Here is a 14,852-nt window from a genome sequence, read left to right as displayed (position 1 = left end):
AGTCATATGATTAGTCTGAAAATAAGGCAAGGAGTGTTCTGACCTGAAATAGAATTTAAGAATCAGGTGGATAATGTCCTGTCCTTAATTTGGCTTTGTTCATCGTCTGTTCAATATTTTAAAAACTTTTCTAGCAGTGATGATTCACTCCTCCCTTATTTTCTATGTTTCATGCTTTTCTAGATTTTTAAACCGATCATCTTTTTCTCTCTGTTCGTTTTAGCACTCTTAGAAAGACTGAGACAACTTTCTAATATAGATCCAAAAATAACTTTCGCTTTCATATCGAAGCTTTCCAATATGATCCAATAATTTCATTGTTTTAGTCGTCATATCCAGTAATAATTTCAGCACTAGATGGATCTGGATGTAGCTTTACAAAGAGCATCAGAAGATGAGGCAGAGAATCAATATGATGAAGTGTACCCGGGGCGAGTGCTCAAGTTAGTATTACATTATTTCATTTTCATTTTTAGTTCATTTTCCTCAGTATCTTATTCTTCTTACGTGAATTATAGCTATTTCAAGACTTAGTTGGAAGTGAAGTTTTTTCAATTTTGTGGATATAAGTTTTTCATTTTGGATGAAAAAACTTCATTTTATGTTGTTTCAAATTTCTTTTGGCTCTTCCATATTTGAGGCGACAAATATTTGGGAAAAGGTATTTAAATTACAGCTAATTTCAAAAAACAAATCTAATCTCGTAGAACCAATATAACATACCGATAAAAAAGAAATATGTAGTTATAGCAATATACGAATTATATGATGCAGTCTCTCCAAATCCTATCGAAGTACAATTTAGCTTGCCTTTTTGTTTTCAAAACAAGGAAATAATTTATCGATTTGACGTTGTATTTATTTTGCAAAATATTTTCTGTCATTAGAATGTTTTGGAAATATGACTGAGGACGTGATACGCTACTGGGAGCGGTTACACCATTTATAGCGAAGACAAAGTTTAGAACAGATAATAGTAGCATTGGGGAGTATGGAGGAGTACTCAGTGCATGAGATGGTAGCTTCTGTGCAAAAAGAAATGGGTTAACTTGAGAGAATTGAAGTGAAAATGCTTATAATTGAACAACTACAAAAGTAGAAACTTTTGCAATTTCAGAGGCGAAGATACACCAGGTAGCGCTAAAATTCGATATATAAGGGGATGTCGTGAACCAAAAACATTTGCACGTTATACTTCCAGTCTAAAAAATATGATACCATTACGCCCTTTTCATAAGTAAGTTTCTTCTAGCATCTAGGCTAACTACTCATCATAGCACTTCCAAATGATATAATAAAAAAGTGAGGTAAAAAAATAAAAATATTTGAACAGTTTATGGTCCTATTTTTTTACTATTATTAAAGTTCGAGTTTTTTCCTATAGTTTTATTGATATTATTATGAACAATGTAATTTCGTGCAGAATTCGTGCAGACAAGTTATTTGCAGACACGAGCATTCAAGAGCAAGTAAAGTTGATGAATCGGGTTTATTTTCGTTTATAACCTTCAGCTGGATATTTCCATATTTGTGGGCAGCCTTTAAAGGTCGTTTAAATCACGATCAAGTGTGGAGTTGCAGCATTTATGATGCATCTAGTGTTAATTTGGCAAGGTTTCCTTTTCTTTTGTTTATTTTTCTCTTTTTTACTTTTTTTTTTTATCAGATGATTCCTGTCAGTTTTGGTACCGACGCTTTGGAATCGAACTTTTACTTTCAAAAGCATCATAAATGACGGACGATTTCTTCAAATTTAAATTTGGACAAAATGAATTAACATTAATCAACCATTTTAAGGTTAGAATATTTGTGGAAGCAAGAACTTCTGCAGCGACCTAACAGACCATCCCTTTTCCGAGTTGTGTGTCTCTTTATTAAAACGAGAATTTGTGTTGCTTGTCTCATCTTTTTATTTTGCCTGCTTTTTGGCTTCATTGGTCCAATGTGTTTTGTGAAAGGATTGATATCATTTGCTGAACAACCACCTCTTTTTAATATGTATCCCAATCTTGGTTTTGGCATTTTCTTGGCTTTTGCGATTCTCATAGTAAGTAGAATTTTTTATAATTTCGAGCTATATATAAAGAATGAGAGGACGAAACTGAAAATATAAGTTTGCAGTAGTTTTAATTGCAAGCTGTCAGATTATATCGACGTAGTTCTAGTATTTATTTTCAGTATTCATTTTCCCAAAATGTAGTAAATTTATACTTTACAGGTCGAAACAATACGTGTACTTTCGTATGGAGCTACATGGGCTGTAAGCTATCGAACAGGTATCAGAGTTCGTGGAGCCTTACTGGCTTTACTGTACAAAAAATTGATTAATGTGCGCTCACTAAGAACGAAAACTGGAGCAGAGGTTTGTCATAATCCATATCTCCAGTAATGCTAATTTTATAAAGACCTTCAAAGATTCACATCTTTAATAAATATTATTTGATGGCAGGAGGCCATTTCATCCTTTGATTTGTGTCTCACATACTCAGTCCTTTTTTGGTGGATGATCTAGAATCGCTCTCTAGAGGTTGTCTTTTTATTTGCAGTCCAGGTTTATAAGATTTTATTACATTATGTTTGTCTTCATTTTTCTCGTGAAGAAGTGTGTTTTACCAGGTAGTAAATATTTTTGCGAATGATGGACAGCGTTTACTTGATGCAGTTTCATTTGCACCGTTGGTGTTGGTTGGACCTTTGGTGCTAATTGCTGGTATAATCTATCTTCTGATCGTTATTGGGCCGTGGTCATTGCTAGGGATACTTATATTTCTTGTTTTTGATGCTATACAGGTTGGTGTTTTCAAAAATTTTAGGTCTGTTCTTTATACTTCTATTTATGGTTGATAAACAGATTTTTTTTGTGTGCCGAATTCTGCAATTTGTTATATTACTATTTTGATTTCTAGTTCGTACTTGGCAAAACTCTGGTCCGCTTTCGAACTTTAGCAATACAGAAAACTGAAAAAAGGGTAAAATTTTGCTTCCAAGCACTTTATACAAATGCGATATAGCAGGGTTATTGAGTAACCTGAAAACGAAGATGTTTAAAACGGGGAATCAGAAAGCATTCACTTATTGGTTTTATTTGTATTTTATATTTGATCTGATCGTGTAGTTCGAATTAATGTTAAACCTAATCTATCAACTTAACTGCTGAAAATGGAGGATAGTAACAACAGTTTGCTGTTATAGTATATGCTGCCATATGATGAAAGTAATATAGTTTGAGATGCTAAATATTTTCTTACTCTTTGGTGTGTCTCGTGATACACTGCAAAACGCCACAATGAAGAGTTTATCATTTAAAGAAATTAAAAATTTCACTTAGAAATTTATTTGTGCTCATGAAATGAACTTTTATATTACAAATTTTCAGATTAATTTATTGGGTGAAATAATTCGTTGCATTCGGCTTATAAAAATGAATGCTTGGGAAGAGTCATTCACTAATACAATAAAGGGTTAGTTTTTATTGCGCAGAAGTTATTTTGGAATTTAAACGAATTAGGAATGGGTAAATTGTTTCGAGGAGTTTCGTGGCGAAACTTTTCGCTGTAATGCCAAATGACGTATGGTTAAATTTTTATACTAATCTATATACACTTATTCTATATTTAACACCGAAATATCTTCAGAGATGCGTCGTAGTGAAAAAATAGATTTGCGCAAAACAGGACTGGCACAAAGTCTCACAATTGCTTTTGGTTCTGTGGTACCTGTAGTGGCAGCAGTTTTCACTTTTCTTGGACTTATATTATCAGGTGGAAATCTTGGAGCTGCTGATGTAAGTTCATTTCGAGAAACATTTTTTTCTTAATCAAATTTTTTGTCATATGTATATATATAGTTTTTACCAAGAATCAGGGGAGTTCAATTTCAATTCTTCTCTAGCGAATTATTATATTCCTCTGTTACCCCACATATTTACATCTACATCCAACGAATCTCCCCGAAATCAGCAACCTCCCAAAATAATTAAATCTTCATATATATATATTTCCATCTGTTTTTACTTATTTTCACTATTTTAGATTGGTTCCATATTCTAAGATCCATTCAAAAAATTGAAGAACCCCTACCCTTCATCTAAATTCTTGTTTAAGGCATTTAGCACTATAACAGTATTCTTCATCATGATGTTCGCTCTCCGGATGATTCCTTACGGCAGTCGTTATTGTGCAGAAGCATTTGCTTCATTGAAAAGAATACAGGAGTTATTGCTTTATCCAGAGTATGACCAACAAATCCCATTTTGTCAGGATACAAACATCGCGGTTCAATTCAAAAATGCCACTTTTTTTTGGGATAATAAAAGTAACTTTTATTTGATAATCTACTTATACACTTTTCATGCATATTTTCATGTGTCTTCCAGTAGTCACCAAGTTATTTAATGGTATCGGTGCTTCAATCTTATGACTCACGGATGTCATAGTCTCGATCTGCAGTTTTTGGTGAAAAATTATAGTATTTAATCATGAAGGATATGGTAAGGTCAGGCAAGTGAAATAGCATCAAGTCTGGAAGAAACCAATGAAAGAAGTCCTGTTGTCGCTAATGAGCAAAGCAGTAGTGATTCAGCAGCTGCATTGAAAAACATTACTCTGGATGTGCGAAGGGTTATTTTTAATTGATGCTCCAGTTCTTAGGTGAAATAATAATTTGTTTCTTATCATTTATTTTCTAAGGAACTATCTGCTTACTCGAAAAGGGGTCGAAGATCATTAATCAAAAAAGAAGGCATAATGTGAAGTTTATAATTCCGTAAAGACATGGACGCATTTTATATCTATAGGATTACGGCAACGGGTTATGTTAATGGTTGTTTCCGAGTCCATTCTTAAGATTAAGGGTTTTGATAGCAATTTTTTAAGCAATATTAAATTTTTACTCTTTTTATATTGTTGATTGCTGTTTAGTGAAGTGTTTTAATTTGATATGCTTTTTTTTTTTTTGTATTCTAATTTCTTCAGTGATATAGTAAGGTAACTAAAGAGAAGAGTGGTGCTTATATCCGAGGGAAATCCAAATAATTTTGATTGCATAAAAATCCAAATAAATTTTCGTCCAAATTTTTTAATTTTCATGAAGTTAATCTGAATTTTTAGAAAGAACTCTTGGGTATATGTGGCCCGGTGGGAAGTGGTAAAACAGCTTTACTTACCGCAATTGTTGGACACGTAAGTCTTTTTGTTTTGTAAAAAACAACGACAGTTAAATGCAGTTTTGAATCTTCACGTATTTCTCTTTTAAGCTAGCGCCAAAGGATGGTTCATTAAATGTTTCGGGGCAAGCAGCGTTTATAACACAGACGCCGTGGATTTTGAATCAGACAGTTCAGAGTAATATATTATTTGGATTACCGATGAATACAAGTCGGTATTACAAGGCCATCACGGTTTGTGAGCTAACCAAAGACTTGGAAACAATGAAAACGGGTGACCAAACGGAGGTAAATATTGGAATAAATGAACTGAGATGTACAAATATATAAATTGGAAAGTCAAATTTCTAGAAGTTGTTTTTTTTCTTCATGATTCAAAAATGCTATCTTCATTTAAATTCCCTTTTTGTTGCATATTTTGCAGATCGGGGAGCGAGGAGTGACAATATCAGGTGGACAAAAAGCTCGAATATCACTGGCTAGGGCACTTTTTGCAAATTGTCGCGTTTATCTTTTGGATGACATATTTGCATCGCTAGATCGGCAAGTTGCTGATCGTATTTTTAAGCATGCAGTCAAGGAAATGCTAGCAAACAAGACGGTTCTCTTGGTTACTACAGACATCCAAGTTATTTTTAAATTTTTCACTTTTAAAGTGACTTTTAGATTTTCGCAGTCGATTGGTTTACTTATTTCTTTCTAGTTCCTTGGAAGTTTCTGCATTAATCAGGTTTTTAATAGCACATTTTATAGCGCAGTTATACATTTTGATGTGCAGAGTGTTCACATTCATACTTGATTTTCATTTTAAGTTACTAAAACAATTTACCAATATAATAATTTAAAAATAATTGAAAAAATAATTTTAAAAAAATAATTTTAGTGAGTGAAATACCCGATTGAAAAGCCATGAGAAATTGGAGCTCGAAAATTCTTAAAGCTTTAGTTGAAATTAGTGTGCAAAAGCCTAAGGAACTAAATGTCATAAAACATAAAATAAAGGGAATTAGACTTTGGTTTTCCAATCTATGAAATTTTTTGCAATAATAATTATGGACTTATGGATTCCCAATAGTTTGAAGCTACTAAAATTTAAGCGGTTATCGAAATGCGATAGAGTTTGCTACATGGAAGGTGGAAAAATTAAAGCAATAGGTACTCATGATGAACTGCTGGAGAAATGTGAATCGTATGCTCTTTACTGCGAACAATCCATTTATTCTGGTTTGTTTATTACCCTTAGTTGAATCCTAAAAATTCTGAGACTAAAAGTAAAGTGTTTCTTTTTAAACCTTTTTTGTAAGTAATTTTTTAGATGAAATTAAGTCGATTTCGGAGACTACAGAGGAACAACGTGCCTTCGGAGATGATTTTGTGAAGATAGATTCACCAGACACAGCCGATAAATTTGCGAAAGCGGATGCAAAAATGTCGGACGAATTTCATACACATACGTCTATGGTGAATCTTACGAAACCCGACGGTGACGATATTCAAAATATTCCCTTATAATTTGAGGGAAACTTTCGACAGAAAATATATTGGGAAATATTAAATATGATTTCATACAAAAAATTGGTCTGAATTTATCCGCTGGACAAAATAATTTTGATAGTGTTTGGAAAGAAGGCATGCTTTAGATAGCTTCAAGAAACTTTTACTGTCGTGAAATTTGAGGTTAGTCTGAATATAACTTGTAGTTTAGAGTCGAATTGGACTTTCGTATGCTCAAGAGCCTTCTGTGTTTGTTATTGTGGTTAATGTGTTGGATGAAAGTTGTAACGGCTAGTAACCACAATATATAGGTATTAATCTATAGCAACAATACGAATGAGATGAAAATGCATGGACTGATGAGGAATTTAATGGATTTAAATGAGTTGTGAGTGTGGAAGAGTAGCCGAATTGTAGCTTACTGGTAAAAGAAAAAAAAACTGAAAAAACTGATGAAGGCAAAAGATTTAAATTCTTGTATAGTAGGCATTGACGTGCAAGATTATTGAGTAAGGGGGTATCAGATGATCTTTACTCTTTATATAGTAGGAGATGAGTTTTAATGTTGTAACTTCTCACTATTAGCTTAGAAAACCTGTACAATATTTCGACATTTACAATCATGATTTGGAACGAAGGAGTAGTTTTTAACATGTTAAAATTTTTAACATGCATATATCCTTTATTATCAGTTGAAAATGTCTAAACAAGCGGATAAGCTCAACTACAATGGGAATATGAGTGTTGGAATAATGATTGCTTACATGATGTAACTGGAAATAGTTTTACATTTCTAATGTTCAATTATGACAAATTTTAATATTATGGATTAATACAGTTTTATTTGATATATTTTGTAAGTTATTCGGAGGTTCGCAAGACTTATTTCGAGTTTCGCGACATTTGCTACAAGCCAGTGAATGCGTTCTTTTCTGGAATTTATATTTTAAGAAAACAATGCCAGCTTTTAGGGCAACTGGTTATGGATGAAGAGAATTTCGGCTTGTCAACTGTATCTTGGGCAGTTTACAAGTATGCTCTTCATTTTTTCTTTCGCTTTTGACGTATTTTGATATGTTGTATTTTAGATTGTTAACTTAGAAATTGAAATGAAAATTCCACTGGAGAGGTTAAGTTTTGGCTTTTTGAATTTCTGGAAAATAAGTTTATATAGCTTAGGCAGTATATCGATGCAGCGGATGGCCGTTGGATTTGGGTGGTATTACTGTTAGCATTTGTTGGTAATGTAGTCGCCTCAATATTTTCTACTGCTTGGCTGTCACAATGGCTGAAATATGGACATTCTCAACAGGTAATCTCCGAAATCATTTTTTTAATATTTTTAAAGGTTGATTCTAAGAAGATGTATTTCTTGATAAAACTGTTAAAAAGGGACCTCGAAATGTAAAAGCGAACAGGTAACTCTACAATCCAGCTTATTTTCCTCGTATTGTATTTGTGGGGTATCTGAAGTTAATTTGCATTGGAATTTATCGAACAATACTAAAGCGACACCGGTCTTGAGACACAGTTTTCAGATTTTGAATATTAGTGGAGAAATCCACGTTGAACTAAGTAGCATAGCAGAAAGCGAATATACCAGCTATTATGCAACCGTCTATGGATTTTCTGTAATCATTTTATTCGTTACAGGCCTTCTGAAAGCCCTTATTTTTGTTCACGTGAGTTGTTTTCACTTGTCTAATACTTTCGATTTTTTCGAATTTTGCTTTTAATTTTCGAAATGTGAATTAGTTACAAACGGGAAGTTCAGGTATCGTTAAATGCTGCTTCACAGCTGCACAATCGAATGTTTGATAGTGTGATACGTGGTACCGTTCGTTTTTTCGATACAACACCGAGTGGGCGAATTTTAAATCGATTTTCGAAAGATATGGATGAAAGTTTGTCATTTCTGCTTATAATAAATTTGCTTGTTAAAATAATCATTAATAGCTCTTAAATATTAGTCAAATGACTTCAGAGAATAAGAGTTGAAAGTGATTCCCAGAATCTAAGGAAAGTAATACTTATTCTTTAGTCAACTTACCAAATGAATGAATTTATAAAGTGTTAGAGGAGTGAGAGAGTGCGTGTGTTATAAATATGTGAGGTGTGATTACTTGAAACTTTTATCATTAATTAATAGAGATTTAATTTTTTCTCCGATCCTTATTCATTCCCAAGAAAGTGGTTCTAATTGAACTTTATTGAATGGAAAAAAGAATATATGAAATTCCAGTTGACGTCAAGTTGCCATTCACAGCTGAAGTTTTCCTTCAAAATTCACTTACATGTATGGGCTACCTGTTTATGATCGCATGGGTTTTCCCATCATTCTTACTTCCCTGCATATTTTTGCTCTGTATTTTTACTATTTTTGTATTATGTTTTCGAGCTGGCATCACAAGGTAATTGGCATTTTTATCTGTTATTTCAAGATAAAGAAGATTTAAAACTATTGTTAGTACCAGTGAACGTTTGATGTTACTGTAGTCTTTGGACATGCACTGAACTTTTGCTATAATGAGAATCCATACATTTAATAGTTTTAATTTCGACATTTTTCAGTTTGAAACGATTCGAAAATATATCACGTTCGCCATTGTTTGACCACATATCTGCAAGTATGGAAGGAATTGAAACCATTCATTCACTCGGTCAAACCGATGATTTTATTGAAACTTTGAAAAATAAACTCGACTTAAATAGGTGCGGAATTATCTGAACTGATTGGATTATTTTGTTGAACAGAAATTGGAATAATTGAATGTTAATCTCGATATTTTATCTTAAATTTTTAACCTTTAACGAGCCGTTCATATTTTATTCATTTTCTTTAAATTGAGTAAATCTTTGCAAATTTGAATTTTTAATTCTTTTAAAGTGGAGCTATGTTCATGTATCAATCAGCAATGCGTTGGTTAGCTGTGTGGTTGGATTTACTTGTTGTCGCCATCACATTCATTGTGGCATTATTAATTGTTTTGCTGACTGGAAGTATAGCACCGACAGATGCTGGAATGGCACTTGTTTTTGCGCTACAGGCAGTTTTTGGATGTTCTCTAAAATTTTTCACGTGATGTAATCTTAAGGAATCATTGCAAAACAATTGAGATAGATAACCGATCCTCAAAATATCATTAGATCTAGTATTTGGTTAAATTGAACTTCATATGAAATAGTAACAAGATTTGGTTTTTATAGTGCAGTTTGGAATTAAAAATTCGGAACTTTGGTATTTGTAGATGAGTGGTATATTTCAATTTGCGGTGCGTACACAAACGGAGCTGGAGGCAAAAATGACATGCGTTGAACGGATTACTTATTATAGCAATGTTAGTATTTTCATGTAGTTTGATTTTTTATGATTTTGCCAATGTTTTATTGTAGAACCTTATTGTGGAGTTACTTGAAATTAATTATTTAACAATTATCTAATGCATATAAATATTCCATGAAAACGATCTCACATCTTTCTTTGCTTTGAATTAATTTTTTTCACTTTTTTTTATTAATTCAGTACTGTACAAAATTCTGTTAACTTTTTTTTATTATTACATTTGACTGGCAAAGTTGGAGTGAGGCACTAATCTACATTTTTATTCACATATTTTCATACATTTGTATTATGAGGATGTAAGCGTTCATTTTTATTTTAGCATATTGATTCGGAAGATGATGGAAAGAGTGATTCTTCTGCATCAAACAGTTGTCCTGTGGAAGGGTCCATTGTTTTCAGAGAAGTCACGTATGTTTTATTTTAAAGTTTTTTACTTTATTATTACATAATTTTGTTTCGTATTTTCTTCTAATTTCATTATTTATGATCGTACAGATCATGGTGAAAATGTTACAATGGCGTTTCGAAAAGTAATTTTCGGAGTTCTCCTTTTTTTAAATATTATAAATCCCTTATTGCAAAATTCAAACTAGTTAATATTTCAGGATACGCTATGGTCCTGATTTACCTCTAGCGCTGGATGGTGTCAGTTTTAGGATTGAACCAAAGGAAAAAATAGGAATTATCGGACGCACTGGATCAGGTGAACATATTAACAATAAGTGAATAAATTCTTTTGCTTGTTTATCTGTGAAATGTTGCCAGAATTTCTTAGCTTAATTTATATAATGAAAAGTTTCTTAATAATCGATGCTAAAGATGCTAAGCATGTTTCTAAGCTGCCTTATGAAAGTTGTTTACACTTTCGAACAGTGCTCAAAGTTAATGCAACATTTATAAAATGGCTTATGCTTAATTTCACAAATTATATAGGGAAAACATCGTTGTGTAATGTCCTTTATCGGTTGTATCCACTAACATCGGGTAGTATTGAAATCGGTGGTATCAACACAGCTTGTATGGAGCTTTATCGATTACGCCGAGCTATGGCCGTGATTCCACAGGACCCGACGCTTTTTGTTGGTACAATCCGATTTAATATTGACCCAAATAACGAATTTACTGATGATCAAATTTGGATGTCTCTCGAAAAAACTTATTTGAAAGATATGGTATGATTTCTAAAGCAGGGATTTCTTTTTCGTTAACATTTTATCGTTTCAAAATTCTGGACTTTTGTTTACTATTATATACAATGTCAATGTTACACTAAAAAAATATACATATTTTGGCCAAAATATTTTCAGTTCTATTTCAGGTATCCTCTCTAGATCAGAAACTAGATTCTCTTGTTACTGAAGGTGGTCGTAATATATCAGTTGGTGAACGGCAACTATTCTGCATGGCAAGAGCTTTGTTGAGGTCTGTTATCTCGGGAATTTTTTTGATAAAATTTTTAAATTTCCAAGTAATCGATTCTAGGCAAGTGCGAGTCGTGATACTGGACGAGGCAACAGGTAGCCTAGATAATGCAACAGACCGACATATTCAAAAATGCTTGCGTGAAGCATTTGCTGACTGTACCGTTATGATTATTGCTCATCGTTTGGAAAATGTTTTAGGCTTGGACAAAATTCTTCATATGAAGCAAGGAAAGGTAGACAGATATTTATTTTAAAACGGTCTATCTGTTGTGAAGTTAAAAGAAATTGTTGTTAGCCATTTAACTGCCAAAAGTTTAGAGTAGTAAATTTGGAAAGTTTTTCATTAATTTTTATAATGTCTAAAAGTCATCTTGTTTTTTTTTTTTTTGTAGTACTGAGTGGAACTTGAAATAAAATTTTTTAGAAAATAGATAAGTACATTGGTTTTTCCAGTTATTTATAAAATATTGAATTGATTTTTGCGTATCTACCATTAATATGAGTAAGAAAAAAACTGTTACTTTTAAGAAATGAAAAGGTTTTTCCCAATTCCTTGTAATTGATGAAGTTTGAAATCAAAGATATAGTTGTTGGGTATCTTAGGTTGTGGAATTCGACACAATACAGAACCTAGTAAAGGATGAGTATCATCCTTTGCGACGTTTGTTGGATAGTATGAAATTGCGGCAAGCAATAACAGCACAGAAAGAGCAAATTATGAATAAAATGGCAGCAGACCCGGAAGAAACATCGAAAGCATCAACAAATGAAAGCAGTGGAAGTAGCCCTGAACATCATCCAGCTTTTGCAGAGGCTTCTGGTAAAACTTCTCCGGAAACATCAGAATTTGAAAAGATTAGTGACAGTATTGATAAAGAAGTGACCACTATGAGTAATGATAATAGTGATCTTGAAGTTATCAATAAGTCGGATGCTGAGTCAAATTATTAAATGCGTTCCGGGCATCTTTTTATAAGTATTGTTTTTATGTATGCATGTATCTACGTGTGTCTCTGTGCACTTTTTTGCATTTGTCCACGTGAATATGGATGATACACCATCTACATCATCTGTTTTTTCCGTAATGATTTCGAAAAAATATTCGGAGGTATGCTAAGATGCCAGACTTTCTAATTTCACAATTTAATTTGGAGGAAATTTCCAATTTTTTTTTGATTGGTAATCGCAATAACTTTTATGGCCATTAATTAATGATGACTCATTCTACATTTTTTATACTGTATGTGTTTTTATTCTGTTTACTTATCTTTTTTATAGACAGTTTTGTTGCTTTTGTGATTTTGAAGCTAAGCTGCTTTGGATAGTCCATTTATGAATGCGTTTCGATTTATATTGAATACTTCAATGTCTGAAAAAACCATTTGGCGGTTTTTTTCAGTTTCTTTAAAATTTAATTTTGACTCCAAATTTTGCTCAGCTTTCGCCTAAATTTTTTCTTTCATCTTTTAGGAAAGTTAGTAACGCGAGAATGTTGCAATGACAAAAAGGATCCTGGTTTAATTCTCCACATATATATATAATCTAAAGCTTATAAGATGAATCAGAGTTTCCATTTCATGGTTGCCCTAAATCCATCTTTATCCGTTCAAATAATTAACTGGAAGCCATGTCGCAGATAGGAAATTCCCCTTGTTTTTCATTAAAGTGTTTATGAAGATCTAAGGAAGAATTGAGGTGTTCGATCACGCTGATCGTACAGAAGATTAACCTGTCGAGAGACTATTTTACTCTAAATGCCTTGAGAACAAAAATAACTAGGTTGCTGCTAACTATATTCTTATCCAGTTTCTGTAGCTTTTTGTTCTCTAATTCATTTATTTATGTGAATACTACCTACCTTCTGCATTTTCTTACTACTTTATGTCAAAAGGAATTCAAAATTATGTTGTTCCTTTGCTGATTCGGTAATATCTTCCTCAACTTTCCTTTGATCATTTCTTGATTCTTCAATTAATAAATTTGATGGAAAGGAAATAAATATGCCATAACTATTCTACTCGAGCACTTCTACTGTTTTAGTATGAGATATTTAGAACAGTGATGATTGATCACTTTGTGTTTAAAATCCGTAAAATGATTCCCCGTGAAGATCTCATCAAACTGTTTGCAAAACTTCACAGCCCTCTATTCATGTGGTGTGAAATGCCGCTTCCACCTGAATTTCATTAATTCCATCCTTAAACTTGCCATGAAAGAAGTGGCATAAAACTCTGAAAAGTTAGAAAAAACTGGACTAAAAAAACCATCCTCAGGTCAATTTCTCTGAACTTCTGGGCCTCATTTGCTTCCGAAAAATTCCACTTGCTAGGCCTGGAACTGCTATGCCATTGAACTATGATCCTTTCATGCATGTTCTTAGCGTTGGTACCTTTAATACATCGACTTTACAATGTAACATTTCGCTGGTGCGACATTGAGCGCATTCGGAATCTTAATTGATTTTTGTGCATTTAATTTCGTGTCATTTCTGATTAGTCCCATCCTAGTGGTGGAACGCAGTTAAATTCGAGATTTTATATCTTAATACGTCACACTATGGTGCTTTGTTCAGTGCAAATCAAAAATTTTCGAAGCAGATGAGTCTAAAAAAGAACATGAGTGAAGTTTGTACTCAACTTCGTCCGAAAAGCTCGTTGACTTTTCTCTCTACAGCATAGCAGTAAAATACATAACTACAATAAACACATTACTTAAATATTAATAGCAGTTAATGATTTGTCCATTGAGCAAATCGAATCACTCTGAAATCCCAGCATAGTAAGAAATAAGATTAATACAATTGACAGGATTCGAAATGAGAAACTAAATTCGATTTCAAATGCATCAGAAATATACTTATTCTGATAATTACAGTACTTGATGCTATCGCCAAAGAAAGAGATGAACAAAACTATTTGAATTTAAATCCCAAAACTGGTACACATAAAAAGAGCATTATCAAATGATAATATCAGTAACAACTAAAATCGTCGCTTGTCACGCATATAGCGTTATCAGCTGGAAGCAGTTGAACATCCCTAGGACTATCTGTGGATAAGAATCGAGAACAGTTTGAATGTTGGTCATATAGATAATTCGATCGGCATAATGAGTTAAGTAATACATCTGTTCAGCACTTTCATTAAGGAAAAACATCCAAATTACCAGAAAAGAAAATTCGAGAATGCTTATAAAGATTCTCTTTTTAAATGTAGTTAAACATATCAATCTAGTTTCTGCAAAAGACACTTGAACTTTCCATGATTTAAAAATGACTTATCAGATTGTGAAAAATGGAGAAAGCGACAGAAGTATCTTTCTTATTTTTTAACAATTCCGCAGTACCTACGTTTCAGACAATCAGTAGAATGTCTGAATGGGTAGTAGCACAGCTCTGTTGTTGAAACACAAACAAAATAGATGCAAT

General features: G+C 32.7%; 1 protein-coding gene across 2 annotated transcripts; it reads left to right on the top strand.

Moving 5' to 3' along the window:
- Nucleotides 1-357: 357 nt before the first annotated feature.
- Nucleotides 358-12,376, top strand: Bma-mrp-5 (Uncharacterized protein; the record flags this gene model as incomplete). Of its 2 annotated transcripts, XM_043075364.1 has the most annotated exons (30): nucleotides 358-443; nucleotides 1,118-1,237; nucleotides 1,450-1,614; nucleotides 1,798-2,047; nucleotides 2,219-2,362; nucleotides 2,617-2,790; nucleotides 2,907-2,969; nucleotides 3,377-3,461; nucleotides 3,636-3,784; nucleotides 4,104-4,314; nucleotides 4,495-4,619; nucleotides 5,109-5,180; nucleotides 5,255-5,452; nucleotides 5,589-5,792; nucleotides 6,262-6,388; nucleotides 6,480-6,647; nucleotides 7,630-7,690; nucleotides 7,838-7,970; nucleotides 8,197-8,340; nucleotides 8,433-8,562; nucleotides 8,901-9,069; nucleotides 9,230-9,370; nucleotides 9,546-9,708; nucleotides 9,907-9,996; nucleotides 10,321-10,409; nucleotides 10,607-10,704; nucleotides 10,935-11,173; nucleotides 11,320-11,423; nucleotides 11,484-11,658; nucleotides 12,029-12,376. In XM_043075364.1, the coding sequence occupies 30 exons, from the start codon at nucleotides 358-360 to the stop codon at nucleotides 12,374-12,376; spliced, it is 4,425 nt and encodes a 1,474-aa protein (XP_042931298.1). The 2 variants fall into 2 exon arrangements, with proteins under 2 accessions (XP_042931298.1, XP_042931299.1); XM_043075365.1 differs by lacking the exons at nucleotides 358-443; nucleotides 1,118-1,237; nucleotides 1,450-1,614; ... (11 more) ...; nucleotides 6,262-6,388; nucleotides 6,480-6,647 and having other exon boundaries at nucleotides 7,641-7,690.
- Nucleotides 12,377-14,852: the final 2,476 nt, after the last annotated feature.

The sequence above is a fragment of the Brugia malayi genome (assembly GCF_000002995.4).
Source record: "Brugia malayi strain FR3 genome assembly, contig: Bm_v4_ChrX_scaffold_001, whole genome shotgun sequence".
NCBI lineage: Eukaryota > Metazoa > Nematoda > Chromadorea > Rhabditida > Onchocercidae > Brugia > Brugia malayi.
The sequence above is the reverse complement of the archived record's forward strand: the minus strand, read 5'-3'. Positions and strand labels throughout refer to the sequence as shown.